At 39.3% G+C, this 22,704-nt stretch overlaps 1 protein-coding gene across 1 annotated transcript; it reads right to left on the bottom strand.

The window, feature by feature from the left end:
• Positions 1-467: 467 nt before the first annotated feature.
• On the bottom strand, positions 468-19,947 carry LOC139725715 (uncharacterized). Its single transcript, XM_071636797.1, has 9 exons — positions 19,752-19,947; positions 16,438-16,623; positions 15,393-15,646; positions 13,612-13,764; positions 12,679-12,826; positions 9,463-9,542; positions 7,867-8,056; positions 2,793-3,755; positions 468-1,285 (listed from the first exon to the last, which is right to left on the bottom strand). The coding sequence occupies exons 1-9, from the start codon at positions 19,888-19,890 to the stop codon at positions 861-863; spliced, it is 2,538 nt and encodes an 845-aa protein (XP_071492898.1). The 5' UTR covers positions 19,891-19,947; the 3' UTR covers positions 468-860.
• Positions 19,948-22,704: the final 2,757 nt, after the last annotated feature.

Here is a 22,704-nt window from a genome sequence, read left to right on the forward strand (position 1 = left end):
CTTGAAAGTGTCCGGATGAAAAGAGCTCTCTGTCATTCTTTGTATACTTGTACGTAGGGGCTCTACAAGTTTGATCATTAGCACTCCTGGTGTGTACTCAACACATGCCTTTGAGGAACTGGTGCATCAGAGTCTTGGGGATTTTTGAGAATGTTTGTAGTTAGCAGATTGAAGGTGGTTTAGTGTACATCATCGGTGGCAGTTCGGTACGAATGTTGGCAGTCCTTTTCAAAACGACACATGCCGTACAGCAATCTACACACAATCTACCATATCGCCATGCAGGGGTATACATGTACCTTTGAACAACACATCAAGGAAATTCTGCTGACCATTACAACTTTAGGCTCTGTCCTTAATGACAATTTGTAGCATCTCGCATGAACGTAACCCATCATAATGTCAAGCCATATTACTGAATGTCCAGTGGAATGAATACAGTTTGCTGTCCCTTCTACACACCTCCCTTGGGCCCTTTTCATCCTCTTCAAATCTCTAGATAAATCACACTGCTCACAGAGCTATAACTGGCTGTAAATATCTGTAAGAATCTGCAGAGACGGCAAACCGCAAAGAAAGACTCTGCAATAAAACATCTCTATAAATACTAGTTTAAAAATCAGTTTGTACAATTTGTGACTTGACACTTCTCTAACTACGATTGTACTAAAAACTTATTTGACGTATGGCTGAAAGAACCTCTTTGTACAGTACATAGCTCTTTACTACTTGGTAAGAAGTCGCTGCAGAAAATCTCTGCCCTGTAGGTAGATGCATGAGTCATGTTTGCAAGAGTCACAAAAGTGTTCTCATGAACACAAGAGAGGGAAAGTACATGATAAAAACACATAGAGTGTCTCTCATGCACTCTCCTCGTGAAATAAGGTATCACTGTAGCTGTTGTTTTCAGTCACACGAGATGGCGTGGATCTATCAGGCGAGTTGGGTGGGGAGCCATTTTCGAGTGGGCCCTGAAAGACACTTTCGCCGTTGCTCTGAACGCTCTTCTCACTGATGTAAAAGCCATTCTCCCTCATGTGGAGGTCATTGCCCGAGCTGTTGGAGAGATTATTTTCGTCGCTGTGAAGCGGTTCACTTTCGCTGTCCGAGTGAAAGACATTGCTGCATGCATCGCGAAGGTCATCGTCAAATAAATCCTTCTGTAAGTCGCTCTCCACCGCATTGTGCAGGTCATCATCTCCGACATCGCTATTGTCACTTGGCATGTACACCTCAGCCCCATGGAAGACATATCGGCAGGGTGGGATGAACAGGTAAGATGATGCTGCAAAAACAAAAGTGGAAGCTTTTACAAGAATGATATACATGGAAGCATTTTTAATAGTGCTCCTGCCATAAATACAAATCAATAACAACAGATTATGGTCCCACTTGTAAGGACATCAAAGATGACAGTTCTATCATTACATTTAACCCACTGAGGACGAGCTGCTCTTGATATAACACACATGCGAACACAGACACCTGTGTCCAAGTATTTAAAAAAAAAAAAACACCCCTCTGAAATATTAAAGGGTGTGTACAGTTCTGGTCGAGGTGAGGATTTAGCTTTGAACGTTTAGCGAGATATTCAGAAACCACCCTATGAGATGTCAAAGAGCATGCAGTTCTAAGGGGTATCAAAAGTTTATTTGATGAAAATCGGTTTTGAAATGGCTGAGATATTCAAAAACAAGGTGAAACAAAGAGATCCTAATAAAAGGCGTGGCCTGTCGCCTTTTATTATTATTACTTTTTCGGATATCTCACCCATTTGAAAACCAATTTTCATCAAATAAACATTGCATCCTTCTTAAACTTAAATGCTCTTTCATATTTCATACGAGGTTTCTCATTATATGTATCTCATTCAGGAATTTTCAAAACATGAATCCCCACCTCAACCAGTACTGTACAGTCCCTTTAATGTCCTTCAAATACAGAGATCTCTTTGTACCCTTTTTTACTTAAAAATACATCAAATCAACTCATAATCAAAGAAATTGTGACAAATGTTTGACATGACAAGATGAATTTGCATGTGCATTACACACTGCACATTCTCTAGAACAGAACAAAGAAGTCATATAAAAATAACTACTTCTATATCATGCTATTCACGAAATTCCTTCTGAAAAAAAAAAGATACTTCTTGACAAAGGAATAACCCCTAATCATCATTTCTTTCATGGTCAGTGCAAGTTTTCCACATGTTTCCTGGGACTAACCTTGCTAGGATATAAATTTTAACAATGATTGTCAGTATTAATGACCTAAAATTTGATGACTCCTCGGGTGAGGTCACACGACGCGAAACTCAGCATAGGTTCACTTCCATGTATTTTGTTTTGCGTATGTAATTTGGGCAGTGTGACCACAAACTTTTTGAAAAGTTACCAGCAAAACTTCCCACGAAAACTTCCTGCACTTGAGAAACAATGTGATGGCATGCAGCTGAAACTTTGAGAAGTTTGTGACGTCATGATAGATCCAATCATGACGTTTATGCAAAATTTGCATTTTTTTTTTTCATTCTTTTCCTGTAGAGCTTGAAACTACAGGTAGTTTGGTATCACTGAAACTATGCATAGTTTTATCTGGAGTATGGCCATGTGCTCAATCTTTTGGAAGTTATCCGGTAGTAAACTATGCATAGTTTCGCCTAAGGTGACCACAGCTAGAAATGGAAAATGTTATTACACAGTGTGCATGCAAATTGTCTACCAGCTGTTATTGTTTTGCATATCTAAGAAAAAACTTTTGGCTGACCCACTCATATCCTAGTGCCTTACCTTCCAGGTACGTCGCAATGCTTTCCCTCTTGGGCCCCTCAGATGTTGATGCTGATGGCCCTGACCCATGCTCTGGGGACACCTGGTCATCTTTCACAGATTGCACCTCTCCTTTGTGTTCCTCAGCCATTTCCACACTCGCTATCTCTGATACATTGTGGTGAGAGAGTTCAGAATCTGCTGACTGAGTTGGGCTAGTTCTGTGGTCAGAAAGAGATGGGTGGGCATATTCTTCAAGATGTGTATCTTCTTTACACTGTGTTTTGTCCTTAGGCTGTGTATCTCCTTCAGAATGTGTATCTTCCTTAGAATGTGTATCTTCCTTACACTGTGTTTCTTCCTTAGTCTGTGTATCTCCTTCAGATTGTGTACCTTCCTTGCACTGTGTTTCTTCTTCAGGCTGTGTAACTCCTCCAGGTTGTGTACTATCTTTACACTGTGCATCTTCTTCAGGTGGCGTATCTTCAAAATGTTCTGAGCTGCTTTCCGTGCATACAGTCTGTGCCTCACCACTGTGAGAGTTTTTACGCTCAGTTGATGTTGCTGGGATATTCCTGTGTTCAGTAAGAGATGATTCGACTTCACCTTTTGGCAATTTCTCTACTTCGGGCACTCTCCCACAATCTGTGCTGGAACTTGCGTCTTCACGCTCACAATTGTCAGAATGCTCAGTCTCTGCTGATGAGGGAAGACTGGTTTGGTCTTGCGGAGGACTTAGTCTGTCACCTTTTTGGGGCGGTGCCTCTTCCTCCTGCCTGCCTGCCTTGCTGGGCATGTCTGGCACATCCTGAGTCTCCTTCAGTCTCTGTTCAGAGTGGCAGACATGGTCCCATCCCTTGCCCAGGCAGTGGAGGAGTTCGTTGATGATGACATCACAATCCCCAAGGAGCTCGATGTCAAAGGTCATATGGGGCAAGGGCTCGCGGTTGATGAGGATCTGGGGAACGTTCTTGGGCAGGAGACCTGTGGCAGGGAATGGAATGAAATTACAACAAACCAATTTTCAGTCAACTGTGCACACTAGCTATGCAATGCTTCCATGATATCATACAATTTGGGGGGGGGGGGGGTGGATGTTTAATATGAATTAAATAAATTTAGTCTATTTAACTAAACTTCCTAAACTAAGAATCATTTGTTAAAAAGCAATCTAACATCATGCATACACTTCTATGTACTAGTTACATTAAAAAGAAATATAAGTGCTAAAAGTGAACAATAAGCTAAAAAGTACATGCTACATCAAAATAGGAAATAAAATTTGAAAGTTCTAGAACCTAACATTCTATAAAATACTCTTAAGTTCTATGTACCAAATTGGCTAGCTGAAAATGTCAACTACCGGTACTCACAACCCCTTCATCGGCTTTAGCACAAATATGCCATCAAAATTGTTCTTAGTTGCCTACTAGCATTTAGTAACAAGTTTTTCCTGCCAAGAATTCACCATTGCTTGGTTATTTCAACACAATAGACACTTGGTGCAAAGGGTGAAGTTTTTGGTTGTTGTAGTTTTTTGTTTCCTTTCAATTTCATGTCACAAACAGAAGTCTAGTGAATATTAGTGTGTGGGTCAATGGGAGACCAGCAATGCCACAAGCAACATCACATCATCCATTTTGCACAAAGGATTGCTACTAATATCTATGCTTTATGAAAACATGTGCATCTCTATGATGCTATAACTTTCTAATTTCTTTAATAGCTAATTGTGATGGAAACACATGGACAGCCATTCCATTTGTTTGATATCACATGTACTGAAGTTGTTAGAGCCAACTTTACCATGGTGTGGAACTGCCTCAACATCTTCTGTCGGAAGTCTTGCACATTAAACTATTCAGTTTGAAAAAATCTGCATACATTTACGACTTAAACTGTCTGATTTGAGCTTCACAAGATATCCACGCCCAGCATTTACGTCCACAGGATACAGTCAAGGTTTGCGTACTTCAGCTGGAAACGTGATAATACTCTGGACTTGCATTTAAAATACACCTACATATCTGACGTCAACAAAAATGAAGCTGCACAAGAGTAAAACTAGAATTTTTCTGTGGGTTCAATCTGTGGCCTTCATGGCTGCCACTGTGATGAAAGACACAGTGAGAAAAGCGGACACATACATCTACAGGAAGTGTATGTATTTCATAAGTCATCTCTCGCCATGCATGCCACGACATTACCCACGATGAGCATGCTAAGTTACGCACAACAAAACCCTAAACACATTGTACATATGTGACCCGCTACAACAAAAGGATCCGAAAGTCGGGCAAGGACAATTTTCTGAAAATGACAAGACATTTTTCCCTCACTCTTCTACTTTAATTTCATATATAAAACAACTCATAAAAGTACTCCGTTGCGGAGATATTGATGATTTTATTAGCGCATGTCAAGTGGTTGAGGAAATCAGAGTTTTGAGAAAAACGCCTTCAAAATTTTCCTTCCGATGCTATCATGATCAAGGGGAGGGGAGACAGTTTTCACAGCTTGACAATAGAAGGTATGATCGTAGCGACCTCCGCGATGTTCATTCAAGCTTAGCGCCAGCGGTCTACGCACGACCAATCAGCGATCAGGATGCCACGCACTGACCAATAAGATCATTCCCCCATTGCTAGGGGCAGAGTCTAGCTGCGGCGCTAAATCCAAATCTTCGAACACATTTCTATTACGTAGGAAATATGAAAATCATGGCCCAGAAAAAGGCTGATTTCTTGTCTTTCCTTTGATCATTTAGCTTTGAAATTTCGGTAGATGGTAGATAAAACATTAGCCTACAAAATTATGCCAAAAACAGAAATCCAATTGTTGTGACCAATTTTGATGATGTTACTTCAAAGTTCAAACTTGATTTTCTCAGCTCAGCCATCAGCGACTTTAGGATCCTTTTGTTGTAGCGGGTCACATATATTCATACACACAATCAAATTAGTGACATTACCTTCATGAAACAAATGAGAAGTATGCATATATGCCATTAAAAATCGCTTACATGACTATGACTCTTTGATGTTCTGGTAATTTTCATAAGACATATCTTTCCCATTCTAACTACAATTTAACTGTTCTGTTGCTCCAATACTTTTCCCCAATCCATCTTTATTTTTTTCCTCTTTTTTTTTTTTCACCGCATATATTTTTCTTAGAGTACACCCTCCTTAAGCAAAAACTTGAGAAATTTTACAAAGTTACATACTGAAATTTATCAACCCAGTCCATTATTCCTCCAACAAAGATATTATAATATATCAGATAGCAGACTACTGCTTCATTCGAACTGTATCACATGGAGTACTTGCAACAGGAATTATAATTACATCAATAGTGTATCTCCAACTTTAAATTCATTTAAAAAAAGCTTTACATTTAAAATTTTAGCAAAGATAACAAAGAACCTTCACAAAGAAAACAAGAGACCCGCGGGTCTAGCGCTCACCTGAGTATCGCAAGTTCACCTTTCACGCAGTCACTAATCTAAATTAAAATTTGACCAGGCATTCTACCGAAGTAGAAGATGAAAATGTACAATAAGGGCCCAATTTTTTTAAGATTCCTTAATTTGGGGGGATTGGGGCCCCCTGGGGCCCTCTGGGTGGGGCATGGTGCCCATTTTGATAAATTGAGATCCTGACCCCCTAGGGATGCTACCTGCCAAGTTTGACAAAAATCCATCATGAGGTTTTCAGGAAGAAGATGAAAATGTACAATTCAGGCCCCCATTTGGACCCTTCCAACCACCCCCCCCCCCCCCCCCCCCACCCAAGAGGGGCACCCCTGGATCTCCTATGAACAAACTTGAAACTACAGTCATTAATGTACTCACTCATGATATTATCTCAGCTCTATAACTTCTGATTCTAGAGATTTATAAAGATTCCTTCATTTGGGGGGTTTGGGACCCCTGGGGGCCCCCTGGGTTGGGCATGGTGCCCATTTTAACAAATTGAGATCCTAACCCCCTAGGGATGCTACCTGCCAAGTTTGGTGAAAATGGGTCATGGGGTTTTCAAGAAGAAGATAAAAATGTACAATTTAGGCCCCATTAGGACCCCTCCTCACCCCCTCCCCTGGGTCCCAAGGGGGGCACCCCTGATTCTGCCATGAACAAACTTGAAACTACAGTCATCAATGTACTAACTCATAGTATTAACTTAGCTCTATCACTTCTGGTTCTAGAGAAGAAGATTTTTGCGGATTCCTTAATTTTGGGGGGTTTGGGCCCCCTGGGGGCCCCCTAGGTGGGGCATGGTGCCCATTTTAACAAATTGAGTTCCTAACCCCCTAGGGATGCTACCTGCCAAGTTTGGTGAAAATGGGTCATGGGGTTCTCAAGAAGAAGATGAAAATGTACAATTTAGGCCCCATTAGAACCCTTCCCCACCCCCCTCCCCTGGGTCCCAAGGGGGGCACCCCTGATTCTGCCATGAACAAACTTGAAACTACAGTCATCAATGTACTAACTCATAGTATTAACTTAGCTCTATCACTTCTGGTTCTAGAGAAGAAGATTTTTACAGATTCCTTAATTTTGGGGGGTTTGGGCCCCCCTGGGGGCCCCCTGGGTGGGGCATGGTGCCCATTTTAACAAATTGAGTTCCTAACCCCCTAGGGATGCTACCTGCCAAGTTTGATGAAAATCGGTCTTGGGGTTTTCAAGAAGAAGATGAAAATGTAAAAAGTTTACGCACGACGCACGACGGACGACGGACGACGGACGACGGACGACGGACGACGCACGACGCACGACGCACGACGCACGACGGACGCCGGACGAAGGGCGATCGCAATAGCTCACTTGAGCCTTTGGCTCAGGTGAGCTAAAAAGCAATGCAAAGGAAAATCAATGTATCAAGGAATCAGGATTCACGCCAAGTTTGGTATTACTTTCTAGCTATAAACAAAACTCGAGATAGGAGGGTGTCTGAGTAGACCTAGCAGCCGCAGCTGTATACAAAGAAGCAAGAGTCACACATGATTGTTTCTGCTGCGCTGAGACAAACATTACTCCAAGATGTGCCCACCCTCTAACGCTGCATAAATAGTAATCACATCAATCTGGACTCACTTGGGATGGTGGCAACAGGTTTGACTTTCAGCGAGGAGCCAATGACGATGAGTAGGTCTGCCTCATCCTTGTCATCGTCAAGCTTTTCGTAGAAATCCTTGGGGAGACCCTCGCCGAAGAAGACGATGTCGGGCTTGAGGATTGCCATCTCTTCTGTGTCAGGACCACAGAGGGGGCAGATCGGCACCACCTGTCATGTCAAGGGAAATGGTGGATTTACAAGGGTTGATGTGAATTCATCCAAAGTGAATATGTCTTGCACATTCACAATATAAACTTATTTAATGGTGGATTTCCATGGGTTAATGTAAATTCATCCAAAGTGAATATGTCTTGTACATTCGCAATATAAACTTATTTCAATGCAAGTGATGCAACATATACACTGCATATTGTCCCTGGGTTAACAAGACCTTGTACTTCATTCACAAAAATAGAAACACTGTAAAATATGTCCCATATATAGTACCGCATGTAAATGTTTTCCATTTCTCTTTATTTAGTGCACACAATACTTAAATGCATAATTCAACCAGTCATTTCCTTGCATGTGAATATAATACATGCTGTTTTACTATGCCATGTATATACACAACTATGCATCTATCTATCCACCTATCCATACATGTATATTCTACCTGCTAAATACTTATCAGCAGAGGAACACGTAGACATTGCACGACAACATATTAATTCATAGCATTTTGGCGGATTCACATTTTAGCTGCAGAGAGGAACTGGTGAAGCAGAGTAACACTGTCTAAAAAGGTAATCTAGGATCATTCTAAATGTTCCCTTATCTGTGCATACATAATACGAATGCAAAGTTTGTCCTGAATCATGAGTCGTATGAGAGAAATATGCCATGAAGTATATTGCACGCAGAGAAAGAGAAAGGTTAAATGATCACGAGAATGTGATGTGATCACAACATTTCCAAATGCTCTAATATATAGATACACTTGTGGCCTCGTTGTGACCTAAAAACAAGGAAGCCATGGAATGGAACTCATTTGTATCACATCATGCAAGATCTTATGTGTTGTGGTATCACTTTTTGCATCTTCACAAACACATTCACTGTCAATATTGATGGTGCCTTTACACATAATTTTACCTGAGTGGTAGTGGTCTAGGTTTCATCAGGAGAAACCATAGAACCATAGAAAATGCACACTCTTCAGTGTTGAAAAGAAAAGAAAAGAAAAAATAAAACAGTGAGCACAAAGTGAAAGAGTTTTGCATTTCAAACACAACCAAATTTTGAGATCTGTGCAAAATACATAAAGTACTGAATACGCCAAATATTTCACGAGGTTTTTATTTTTTTGCGAAATTAAAGACACACGAAAATATTGACTCTGATCCCGATGTGAATGTGACATACATGTGCACACTTCTCCGTTCAGTACAGAATTCAACCATCGCAAATTTAACAACTCGCGAAATTGTCAGAAATTCCCAATTTACGAAAATTCAGACTTGCCGTATACAGTACTGATTCAGACTTGCCGTATACAGTACTGATTAGACTTTGCAGGGAAAGACATATCATTACTTTTCTTGTTCCTTCCTCTGAATGTCTTTTAGGCTTACCTGATTGAAGACGTCTTCCCTGATAACTTCTGAATCCACCTTATGGCCACATCGCGTACAGGTGGCCGTTGCAAAAGAACCTAAAGAAGAGATTTTAACAAGGGAATAAAAATGAGAAGCACATGCGAATACTGCTGCCTATGAAACTTTTGGTGTCAAAATATTCTTCACTTATAGTCTCACAGAAATGCCAGTAGCATGGAACTACCCATACAATCCTTTTTTGAACAGGTACACAGGCTAACATTGAGATTTGGTCTCAGTTAATTATGAGACAAAGGGTGCGTTCGAGCGCTCTAAAGCGAACCAAAGCGAACTGAACCAAAGCCTACCGTACCAAACTGTGCCAGTTTTGGAGCGTTCGAGCGCTCTGTGGAGAAAGCGTACCTCACGAGTTATTTTTAGAAAAGGTCACGCTTGTTTGTAGCAAGAATGTCATTCACCCGGCGCTTGAACTACTTACAGCTGTCCCGAACAAAGAGAATGATGTCTTTGCATTGTGACGTAGGCCAGGCGCATGATACGCGCATGCTTTACAACCAACTTTTGGAGCACATCGGGAAGTGGGGCACTTTTGGCTCGGTACAGTATGGTACGGTACACTTTAGGATCATTCGAGCGCTCCTCTGGCGCGGGTACGGTACGGTACAGTTCCCTTTAGGAGAGCGCTCGAACGCACCCTATGTTCATTATGGGGGGGGGGGGTGGTCATGATGACCTGAGTGTTGCAAGTTCACCTTCCACACATTCTTGCAGACGTCTACCCTAGAAGAACAGAGCAAACTTGGAGAGCTTTAAAGGAGCTCCAGGATGGTATGGTGTCCATCTGAATGTGTCCGCTTGAATATTTTATTATGCTGGCATGAATACCTGCCAAGTTTGTACATAAATTTGGCAATGCTTTTTCAGAAACAAGATCAAAATGTGACCAGAAATGTCGCTAAGGCGACTGGTATGCCTCCACCATAATGCATGATTCTCCTAGTAGGTCTATAGTACATGTGGCCAATGTGTTATTACATTTTCACAAAATTGGCAAAATATCAAAATGACAAGTTTGTCACAAATGTGTTGAATGTTCACCTTCCTTGACCTAGGTTCAATTGGATGAATAGGAGAGCATGTATTTGGGGGTTTAAGGACTTTAAATTGTTAAGTTTATGCATTGAGTAATTCTCAAGGTATTGAGAAAAAGTGCAATTTCTGTATTGAAAAGTACATTGTTACCATTTTCATCTGGCCTTTGACCCTAAAATTCATAGGATAATCACTGTCAGGCAGAACATGCATAAATATGTAGAAAGTTTCAAGATAACTTGAGCCACTTCCGAGATATGGAGGAAAAAGTTAGTTCAGCACTTTCTCTTATCTTTGAAATTTTGACCTTTGAGGCAAAAAATAAAAGACAAAAAAAAGAAAGTTTCCAGAGAATCTCTATGAGGTGTATGCATACACCAAGTGTAAAGAAAAAAATAATCCTGCTGGCATTGCACAAATATGAGGGAAATAGTAAAATGTTGAAGTGTTGCCCTTGACCTTTGACCCCTAACCTTTGACCCCAATGAACCCTTGTCTCTAGATAATCACTGCCAGTCAGTACATGTATATATACTATGTTCCATGAAGATACCTTGAACAATTTCCAAGTTACGGAGAAAAAAGTGAAGCTTTAATATTTTTACTTGACGTTTTGACCTTTGACCCTTGACCTTATGACCCCAAACTTTCACCAAAGAATCTTAATTGGGTAATACATGTGTATACACTAAGTTTCAAGAAAATATCTTCAGGCATTGCATAGATATGGTGGAAACAGTGAAATTTTACGTATTTGACCTTGACCTTTTACCTTGAGCATGTGCACCCAAAAGTTGATAGGCACAACTTCACCCCCTAATACACATACATGCCAAGTTCCATTAGGATACCTCACAAGGTTTTTTAGTTACGCTGTCCACAAAATTCATTACGGACGGACGGACAACCCGAAAACATAATGCCTCCGGCGCCACTTCGTGGCGGAGGCATAAAAACTGGCCCTTAATCTGATCGTAAGGAGGGGTGGGGGAACAGCCTTGGATATACAATAACTTGAAAATGCACTCAGTAATGTACACTGTTTTTACTAAGAGCATCTCTGGTTTTACAGAAAAAGATTTTCACATTTTTGTGGGGTTGCGGGTTTCCTGATGAAGTGGGGCATGGTGCTCATTTGGGCAAAGATGCAAATCAAACCAGAGATCTTATTTTGGCCTAATCAAAAGCACTGAGAGTCTACTGATTGGTTCGTATCAATGTTTTAACATAATAAGTATTCAACAATTGCACATCATAAAAACTCCCCAAAGTCATTTCAATTTTTATGTAATTTATTGTTTTGGGAATTTCTTATGCATTTCTTTGTTTTTTACTTTTTTCATTGGAAATTATCACTGACCACTTTTCTACCATAATTAGCATAAAATCAATCCAACTGATAAAGAGTTCAAATAATCAGGTTTTTATGAATTTTATGACAGAGCACTGTTTTTGCATAGGAAATGTAGACAAAATCACAAAATTGTTCCCATTTGGGTGTGACATGCAGTTACCAAAATGGGCGTGGCTTCGTACCGGTACGTGTGGATGTTGCAAATTTGGTCTCAAAAGTTGCGCCAGACGAATTCAAAATGTAAATGAAACAGGCATCACCAAAAAGACATGAACATAACTTATGCAACATATCTTGAACAGATGAGGAAACTGTGTACGTCAAGAAAGGTGTACAAAACAATCAAGTCATACAAGAGGAAAAGGGTAGCCATATGGCGAAGACTAGATTGTTTGCATTCTATTCCTAGATGCCCTCGGGACTTAACAGATAATCTGCTGGCAACAACTATGATATATTTCAATGCTTGTATGTTCTCATATACTGACTTCTGTGTCAGCTCTAATTCACTGTAATGATTTTATACAAAATCCTTTTGAGCGTAGGGGTAACTTACATTACCTTTGATTACAGCATTTACATAAGTACATCCCCCCCCAAAAAAAAAAAAAATAATAATAATAATAATAATAATAATAAATAAATAAATAAATAAAAAATAAAAATAAAAATAAAAATAAAAATAAATTAATTAAATAAATAAATACATAAAAAATAAATAAATTTTTTGAAAAATTGGACTGGAGGGACTTTTCTATTCCTTTTGCTGCCAAGCAGATACTCACCATGACACTGCACCACTCTAGTAATGCCTGCTGCCTGTTCCAGAGTATCAATGTTCTGGGTGTAGTTCCTCAGCAACTTTTGGTGCCGCTCCAGCTGAGAGATGAATTGATGACTTGTAGAGGGCTTGAACTGACCTGGAAAGAGCTCCTGCAGAAAAACAAATAAGATAAAATACCGGTAATGAGTTTATAAGCAGCAATGGAACCACAGAAGAGTATTTTCAGGTAAGCAATAAAAAATATTTGAGGAAACCACGTCAAATCGAAGAAGACATTGGTGTGTGAACTTTGCCTCATGACTCTTGGTATTCAAGCTTGGGTCATAACGATTACAGAATATCATTCTCAAAGTGTCCACATTTATTACTGGACATTTGCTAAATGAAACTTGAGATGGAAACTTTAGGCAATGCCAAAGAAAGAAGATATTTTTTCCCCTTTCTCTGTCCTTTCCTCCGCAATTTGACAAGTCCTAAAATGACATCACTGGTGTGACTTGGTCTCACTTTAGAAAAACAACAATGTTGTGTGGGTGATAACAAGAGCGATTCCACTTGGAGTGACAATCTAGTATGCTGGCTGCGTAAAACTGTACCCACAACTTCTCATTTTTACTGATATGAAATAATTTACATAACAAACTAATAGTCAAACTAGAAGTCAAACTAACAGCAGTATGCATATAGTCCTTAAGTGCTGGCATTCATGATGAGGGAGCTCCCAGTGCAAAATTGGGTTTAGTGTACAGAGTATAATCAAACAAACAAATTGGTAGAAATTTATCAAAACTGGTCCTACAATAGGAAAGCTACAAAATATCTTAACTTTTCAGCACAAATAGTAGCGAGCTTTAGACCTATACCACAAAGGCTAAACAAAACAAGTACACCATGCATCTGCACACATTATCATGATCATTGTCCCACAACATACTTTGGCAAACTTAAAGAATGGCCTCGGGTCTTTTTGGAAGTAGTGGATTTCAAACATTGCTTGTGGATTAGGAAGGTCGGGGAAGTCCACTGCCAGGCGAGCGTACACTCCATCACGTGATCGGAAGTCTGGAATGCCACAGGACACAGACACCTGCAAAACAAAGCAATATTTGCAGGCATTCAATACAAGTGGATGGATACATGACAGTCTTATCTTCCAGTGATTGTGAATTCTGTAACTTTATGGGTCAATTATCCACTGAATATTTCCCCATTGCCTGAATGAGGTCATTGACCCAATTGCATTTTGTGATTTGCGTCGTTCATGTTGTTGATTTTCCTGCATCACAGCAGCACGCACTTGAACCGTTACAATTTAGCACTGCAGCAGTCCAGTTATGAAAGAAAAACCAGAAAGCATGAGTGGTGAGTAGGCTAGACCCAAGTTTTTGAAATATGAATAATGTTTTCATCAAAAAAGTTACCAATGAGATTCCACTACAGAATTAATCTAGATATAGATCTACACACTAAGAGATATTAACAGATTGGGTGATTTCAAGTTCGGTGCTAGTGCTAGTGCTAGTGCTAGCCCCCGAATAACAGCGTTAAATCGAGCTCCAACACCGACGGTCAGATTAACGAGGCGATACCGATCAAAATTATCGATCACCAGCACTAGGTGTTGGAATCACAGCACCGCGAGCTCCGCGGGAATTGCGCGACGAAAAAAGTGATTGCGCGTGATTACAGTCAAATATTAAAAGATGTAGCGAAAATTGCTTAGTTTTAGGGACATACTGGGGAAGAAATATCTAAATGCCACAAATTTCATCCACTCCCCAAAATACAACTATCTTAATTTTGCTCCCAGGCTCAGATTTATGAAGCCATGTCGAGAGTGTTCGTGTACGTTACGTGGACGACCACTGCATTAGCATAGACTTTGCACGTAAAACGTGCATCTATTATGGACGTGAATATGAGTCTCGCACGGTAACGCTAACACCAGCACCGAACTTGAAATGACGAAAATGTTAATCCCTAGGGGCTAGTGTTAGTCAATGGCGAAAAAGCACGTAAATCGCTAACACAATCGTCGGAGCTCGGTTCAGCAGACGACATTCAACACCGAGCCCAGCACCAGCAACCGGAAATACGTCATAATTTTGAGGTCAACTCCCAACACCGACGTGATTTCAAGTTCGGTTTTATCGCCGGTGCTAGTGCTGAGATAGCACTAGCACTAGCACTAGCACCGAACTTGAAATCACCCACTGTTGCTCCTACTTGTTTGAACAATTATTGGAACTTGTTCTACACTATGTTGGCTATGTACTAATATTTCATTCTACACCATGTTGAAGTAGTAATTTCTTTAAAGTTTATGGACTCCTTCACCATGATTTACTCATAAAAACAAAAGGGAAATACAAGGGAAAATTTGGGTGGTGGAAAAAATATGAGAGTACTCCTAATTCTGATAATACTGTCAGATGGCACTAATTTACAGAGTTAAAAAGCTATGCCTCTGACACATTTCTTGTCCACTGTCTGTTTGCAAGCATATGGGGTGCTATCAGTTACGGAGTCCATTCCAGACTATTACCGGAATACTGTTGTATTATCCAGAATGGGTATCATTTTTAACCATTTACATGGATCCAGCTAATAGTGGAAGTGACTGTTTCATGCAACGTTTTAAAGTCCTAAGGTATACTTTATCTTCCTGAAGTTTTACACAATTGAGAATTACAGCATGACCTGTCTCTTTCTTACCCCTGCCCCTGTCAGAAGGAGTATGTTCTTGCAGCTTTGGAGGAGCTGAATGGCATCCTGGAATGTGTTGTACTGCTCCAGCTTCGGTCTGGGAGGGGGCTCCTCAAAGGAGCGGAGGTACTCGGCGATGGCCGACCACATCTCAAAGACGCTCGTGTCCTCCGGGATGATCATGTTGGATGGGATGATGCGCATCAAGATTCGGCGAGGGTCCACACCATTCAGCATCTGCTGCTGGAGCCATCCCATCGGCCCTGTGAATGCCATGGCATGGGGAGGAGATAGGGGAATATGCACTGTAAATGATTAAGGTATCCATAGTACTAACTGTACAACATTTGACACAGGGGCATCCCGTTTTTATTTCTGGGCAGTACTGTTTCTTACAATTGAATACACAGGTCTTTGTCTGTCAGTTAGCCTATCCATTAGCAGCAAAGGATTATGGTATTCCGTTCATTGACGTATCAGTCACAGAATGAAAGGGAACATTTTCTTACAGAAATTTATTCCGGCTATTTAAAAAAGAAATGACAAAAAGGATCTCAGCTGATTAGCATCGAGTAGCTAATGCCATGGTAAACTGCAAGCAATGAGCATTTCTTGCAAAGCTCTCATGATACTGGGCTTGCATGTTAACTCAGTAATTCTACGTAGCACAAAATCTACCACTTTCTGGCATATACAAATGTACATCTCCTATACTGTAAAACCAGACATTTTCGGGTGCATGAAACTTTCAGAATTTCGTGAGGAGCCAAGATTTGCGTAAGTAAAATGCAAGCCAAAGTTTTGGTACACAAAGAATTGAATGCCAGTGGCAATTCACAAAATGTTAATGCCATGAACAGGGCCATTGGCTCCAATTGGTGAAAGCTTCATCATGCCACCAATGTTTCTGATTTTGCAGTATCTAACTGCCATATTACTATACTATAAATAAACTTTGACACATAGCAGAATGTTGTGGGTGCAAACAAACAAACAAACACCTCTTGCTCTCTTTCTCATCACTCTGACACTGGCTGCTAGTATAACTTTGTACCTGAGAGCAGCTCTGGTTGGATATCACCCAGTCCCATGTCCAGGCTCTCTGGTAGGCTGTCTCCACTGGTGGAGTCTCCGTCTCCCTGGGCATCGCTACTGCTGGAGTCTGAGCTCCCGCTGGAGGATGCTGTTGAACCACAGCTCGCTGGCCCTACAAAGACCTGGTCCTCCGCAGGCTGGGCACCTGTAAAAGCAAGAAGCACTTTCTTTTAAAGGCATAATTTACCATTTGCAGATGAAATAAAAACCCAGCATTGGTGCTTCAAAACAGTTCTATTGCTGAGTTAGGGATAGAAACAACCAATGTAAAAATTTGAATCAGCATAATCTATGTTAAGTATTGTTCAATATACAAAAAGCTAACAACAGTTATAATAAAAATGTTTCCAGACTAAACCGTCTACAGTTATGGTTTTTTTTTAGAAAAACAGTGATATCTCCTTATATTTGTATGAAATAGGCTTTATTGCAAAAATGTTATACGGTAGGATGTTTTGTGATAGAACTGACCTACACATGCATCAAATGTGATATCTTGAGCATTTTTTAAATCACTACTCCCAAAGGTAAACAGGACCCTTAAAATCTACACATTGTATGCAAAATTTGGCATTTTGACGAACAGCTAATATTCTGAAACTTGACAAAAAGAACTCTCGTAAAAATGCTGCCAAGGAGTTTAATCAAGAGTACCATTTAACTTTGTGAATCCATAGTTGTTGTTATTTCTCTCTCTCTCTCTTCTATCAATGAATCAGGAAATATTCTACAATGGTCCTAACACCTAGTGTATGTCATTTTTACCATCTCAATCTGTGAAGATACATAGAGTCTAGTGAAAGAAGCATGTACAATACTACTGTTGAAGCTAAAACATAGCTCTCTGAAGGGCTCAAAAATTACAATGTATTTCCCACCATTATCTTGCTTGCAATACATCCAAAGGGTCTACCAACAAATTTACCTGGCTGACATGATTTGTCAGGATGATGAGCTATTTGGAGTATTTTGAGATCAAAAGTGTTGAATAATTTCATAGCACACAACTTTTATTCCTGAAGGGCCATCCCCTTCAGCATTGTGGGGAGGTAGAATCTATTACACGATGATCAATCTTGCACTTGCAATTGTAATCTCCATGCGATTGACTCTAGCACGGAAGATCAACTGATACTGCTGTGGCCCAATATGTCGATTTAATACTGATAATCGTTTATGAAAAATGACATAGCAACCACGATCAGGTAAGCTCTGAGACTGTGGACTTCTGGTGAACAATTTTGGCTAATATTCGCATTTTTGTCGTTACACGACTGAAATTGTGTTATTAAAGAGTTGTTTTACACATTTCCCATGCATGCATGTACATTTTGGAGCAATTATCGACAGATTTGCAGGCATACGAGAACTATGTTGTTGTTGTTGTTGTTGTTGTTTTGTGTTTTGTGGCGTTTTCCATTCTCTTTAGAATATTTACGCCAAACACTTATCTATAAATTTCTTTTCCTTTTATCATTTTTTTTTTTCAAAAAGAATATTGTAATGAGTATCCTTGGTCAGCTGTCGGTACGTCTATTTGCCTGCTTAATGTTTATGTTTTGGCTTTAATACTAGACTCTTTCACCAGATGTTTTCTAGATGTTTTAGGCCTTATCATTCACTCAAATGTCAAAATTCTATTCCATGCGTAACGCTTTCATTCGTTTGTAACAGACATTTTGTATGTTTGTTTGTTTTTAAAGCAGTGGTGAAAAGTCACACTTGGGCTTCAATATTCACTATTTTTGTATCTGTATTTTGCTTTTTGTTAGATAAGAGTTGAAATTTGAATGAGAACTACATGTTTGATTAGACACAGTCTTCCAGTTGAGTAAGACAGTTATTTCCTCACCTTGCATTAGATTTAGATCTAGAAATCTACCACATGTTCAGCCGTGTTGCACATTGTAAATAATACTTTACAATTGTATGTAAAGTTTTAATCAAAAAATGGCACAAGCATGCGATACAGACAAACTTGCTCTGCTTAAAGGGATGGTATAGTTTTGGTTAAGATGGGGCCTTCAGGGGGATTCAGATTTTGACTTTTTGAGAGATAATTAGAGACCACTTACAAGTATGTCATGAAAGAGCATAGAAAATCTAGACATAGCTTATTTGATGAAAATCGGTCTGAAAGGGCCAAAGGGCCTAGAATCTCTCTAGGCCCTAACGTTAAAAGGAAAAGTAACTGTTAGCAAGGTACAAAATACAATTACAATCTATTAAAGGACAAGTTCACCTTCATAGACATGTGGGTTGAGTGAATGCAGCAATATTAGTAGAACACATCAGTGAGAGTTTGAGCAAAATCGGACAATCCGTTAAAGAGTTATAAATTTTTGAAGTTTCTGCTCAGTCACGGCTGGATGAAAAGACTACTATAGCTTGTGATGTCATATGAGTACAACGACATAAAGAAAGAATAGAGAAAATTCAACATATTTCCATTTTTCTCGCATAACAAAAGAACACTCGACTTCTCTCTTTCAGAAGGCAGGGGGAATGATATTACCCTTAACATACGTCAGTAGCAAGTCAAAGAAGTGTGCACTTTATCCAAAAAGTAAAGTTTTGTGAAATTCTCTTTTTATTTTCCTTATATAGTTGTACGCATGTGACATCATACACTGTAGTAGTCTTCTCTTCCAGCAGTGACTGCGCAGATACTTAAAATATTCGTAACTTTTGAACGGATTGTCCAATTTTCCTCAAACTTTCACTGATCTTCTTGCTTGTGGTCTGTCTGTCTGATCTGTCATCTTGAGTCTTATGAAGTGAAGTATGTATTCTACTGATGTATTCTACTAATATTGCTGCATTCTCTCAATCCTTATGTATATGAAGGTGGACTTGTCCTTTAATGTAAATGCTTTGGCAGCTTTGATCCAACATGAAAAACTGCACCACATCACACCACACAGTCATGACATAGATCATGAGTATAAACTGTTATGTTAGAATTAACTATACACAGCCCAGTCGCTGTACATGGTACGTCGCATAGCGTAACAGCGTCTGGTCGGGCTATGTTAGAATGAGAAATTGTCCACTTCTACCATTGTGCTGGCCGTAGCTGTACAAGCAGAGGTACGAGGTGGCGGTCGCCTGCTGTGCCGCGACAATCTCGTAAATCGTTCCTTCCTCAACCGGTGCCGTCGGGGACGCAATACCAACACTATAGTAAACGTCTATAGACAAACAACTCACCTAACTGACCGAGTGTACGCACATGCAGCACGATCATACCCTCTCACACTGTATTTTACTCACCCGTTTTCGGCACGTCGGGCGGCGACTCCTCTTCATCATGACGTTGCTCTATGTCTTCATCGCCCCCTCGTTCGATACATGTCCTCTTGTGAGGACTACTGTCTTCCTCGATGTGTGCTTGTGGACGTTTTTCAGCCATGTTTTTCAGCAGAAAACAGTCTACTGGAACAACAAAATACCCGAATCCCTGAACGAAGATGATACAGTACGTTCTGTATGTACATCGCGCGCGACGTCGTATCTAATCAACGCACGGTGTGGCGCGGGTACGGAGCACACACAATGTACTGCTACACACTTGCACAGCATGCAAGATCGACACACGCAGCACAAATTTACGCGCGCGCAACGATTTGTTTCGCGCGAGTCACACGCAATCGTGGAAAAAAAAAGTATAAAAAACAAACAAACATGTGTTTATGAATGAAACATGTTTTTGACGATAAAATCACTGTTTTGTTGTATTTACAGATTTGTTATAATTCAAAGAAAGAAAAAATGAAAAGATGAAAGAGAAATTTATAATGGAATCGAAGAAGATTTGAATAGTAAGAAGCGATATCACGATCTACTAAAACAAAATACATTGTACTGATGCTTATTTTTTCAAGTTTTTTGCACACTGTTTTTTTTTTTTCCTGTCAGGAAATGAATGTGTTTAGTATGTTGAAACATGAAGACAGTAAGTGTCCAATTGGGATCAAAAACAAAATCACTGTGCTCTCCCCCCCCCCCTCTCACTCTCTCTCTCTCTCTCTAAAAACGTGAACTCTTGAAGAAGTGAATAACAGAAAAAGAGGGAGTTTAGAGTGAAATTGGAGTGACTTTTTGAGTGAAAATGTTTATTTTCACTAATTTTGGAGTGACCTTAGGGATCACTCCAAGATTTTCGAGTGATCCCTGAGGTCACTCCAAAATAAGTGAAAAAAAAAAAACACTTTCACTCCAAATTTACGAGGATTTCACTCTAAATTCACTCTTTTCTGAATTTCATTTCTTCAAGAGTGAAAATTTTCAGTCGGTTTTTTTTTAGAGAGTGCTATCTATAGAATGTCGTCATAAAAAGTGACGTCATCTTCTAAATAGTATGATACTAGGAGTTTCAAACAGACAAATATTCTAAAATAGTTTGATAAAGACGCATAATGATCATGTAAAGGTCTTTTAACCAGTCACTATAATAGGGGATTCATTTTTAAATCCAAAATATGATATAACCTCATAGTACTTTCTCGTAAAGAGGTCCTCATGTAATAGCCTACGAATATAAGCCAGTATCATTTAGTATCTACATAAGTCACGTTACATTATAGTTTAGAAGGAAAAGGAATAATATTCTATAGAGACCCATACTGAACGAAATCCACAAGCATTAAAGCTATAGTTCACAGTTCAATGATTTGCAACATGCGATCTTTATTCCTTATTTCGACGCCTCGGCATCTTATCTCTGTCTGATTTGGTTTTGTATGAGACTGGAACTTTTATGCATAAGTTCATTCATAACAAAATTCCATCTGTTTTTATGGATTATTTCAAATGTTGTAATGAAATTCACTAAAAAAACAAATGGCATCAACCTGATATTTATCCATTTTGTTTCCGAACAACTCGTGCCCAAAAACAGTCGATAAGGTTTAACGGATCTAATATTTGGAACTCCAGAATTCCGGAAAATCTTAAAAAGCATGCACAATTTCAAGAAAAAGCTTCGATATGTTCTTGCCTTCTCCTCACTTTAGTCAAAATATGAAATTTGAATTACGTTTTTTTATTATCATGTATTTTACATGTGCTACAATCGGTAATGCTTTCTCGTACTATTAACACATATGTGTAGTCTCGTTCTATACCTCGTTTTGTTTGCTTTGCTTCATGTGTTGCTATTTGTTTTGTCCTCTGTCTTAGTATGTTTTATACTCTCCATGCTCCCTTGATGTTTTCGGTAACTTTTGTCAATTCTAATTTTGTTTTAATATTTTTTATTCTCTCTGTGCTCGTTCTATATTGTTGGTAACCTTTATCATTTGGTATTTCAATGTTTAAATTGCAATTGATGTATGTGTATGATTTGTTTTCAAGAGTACATTCTTTTTTAACAAGCCTCTGGCTTTCTCAGAACTGTACCTGCTACATTTTGTAAACATCTTATATTCAAACGATTTTTATTACTGAATAAATGTATGAATTGAATTGAATTGAATTGAATCTCTGAGCCTTAGACTTTTCAAAACATTAATCTTTTACTATGATATAGACCATTACTGAACTAGTATTCAAATTGTATGCATAGTCATGCTTTGTTCGCGAAAGATTACCTCAAGGCCTGCCAGAGGCTTGCCATATATACGTAATCTTCCAAGCAAGAACTGATGTATGCTAGGTGATTCCTGCCTAAGAAACGTAATTGGAGGGAATAGGATAACATAGTAATGGTTATTAGGCTATATTGGAAAATAAACACCGCATGAATTGTCTAACACATAACAGAAACGGTCTATTAGAAGAGCAGTTAAAACAGCCAAACAGAAAGTTGTCAACTTACACAAAATGCTGTACTATCTTAAAAAAAAAGATCGAGTGAAAATATTCACTCTTGAAGGAGTGGGTACAAAAAAAGAGTGAATTTAGAGTGAAATTGGAGTGAATTTTGAGTGAAAATGTTCATTTTCACTCATTTTGGAGTGACCAGAGGGATCTCTCTAAGATTCTGGAGTGATCCCTGAGGTCATTCTAAAACGAGTGAAAATGAACATTTTCATTCAAAATTCACTCTTAATTCACTCTTTTCTGTTATTCACTCCTTCAAGAGTGAACATTTTCACTCGATTTTTTTTTCTGAGAGTATAATTGAATGACCTTTTTTTGTTGTTGTTGTTGAAAAGAATACACATGCATTCACCTGTTCTATAGGTGCTACATTTCGGGATACATCTCGTTCATAAAGAAATCA

This window comes from Diadema antillarum, unplaced genomic scaffold (genome assembly GCF_040938485.1).
Source record: "Diadema antillarum isolate AM-2024a unplaced genomic scaffold, OU_Dant_1.0 seq00000057_RagTag, whole genome shotgun sequence".
NCBI lineage: Eukaryota > Metazoa > Echinodermata > Echinoidea > Diadematoida > Diadematidae > Diadema > Diadema antillarum.

Bases quoted from the DNA above. Each gene is read 5' to 3' on its own strand.
- LOC139725715 (XM_071636797.1), bottom strand. From the start codon at position 19,890: ATGGCTGAAAAACGTCCACAAGCACACATCGAGGAAGACAGTAGTCCT. The intron at 15,647-16,437 runs GTACAAAGTTAT...TGGCATTCACAG, and splicing joins CCAACCAGAGCTGCTCTCAG to GGCCGATGGGATGGCTCCAG. The intron at 12,827-13,611 runs GTATGTTGTGGG...GTTTTTCTGCAG, and splicing joins CATTCTTTAAGTTTGCCAAA to GAGCTCTTTCCAGGTCAGTT.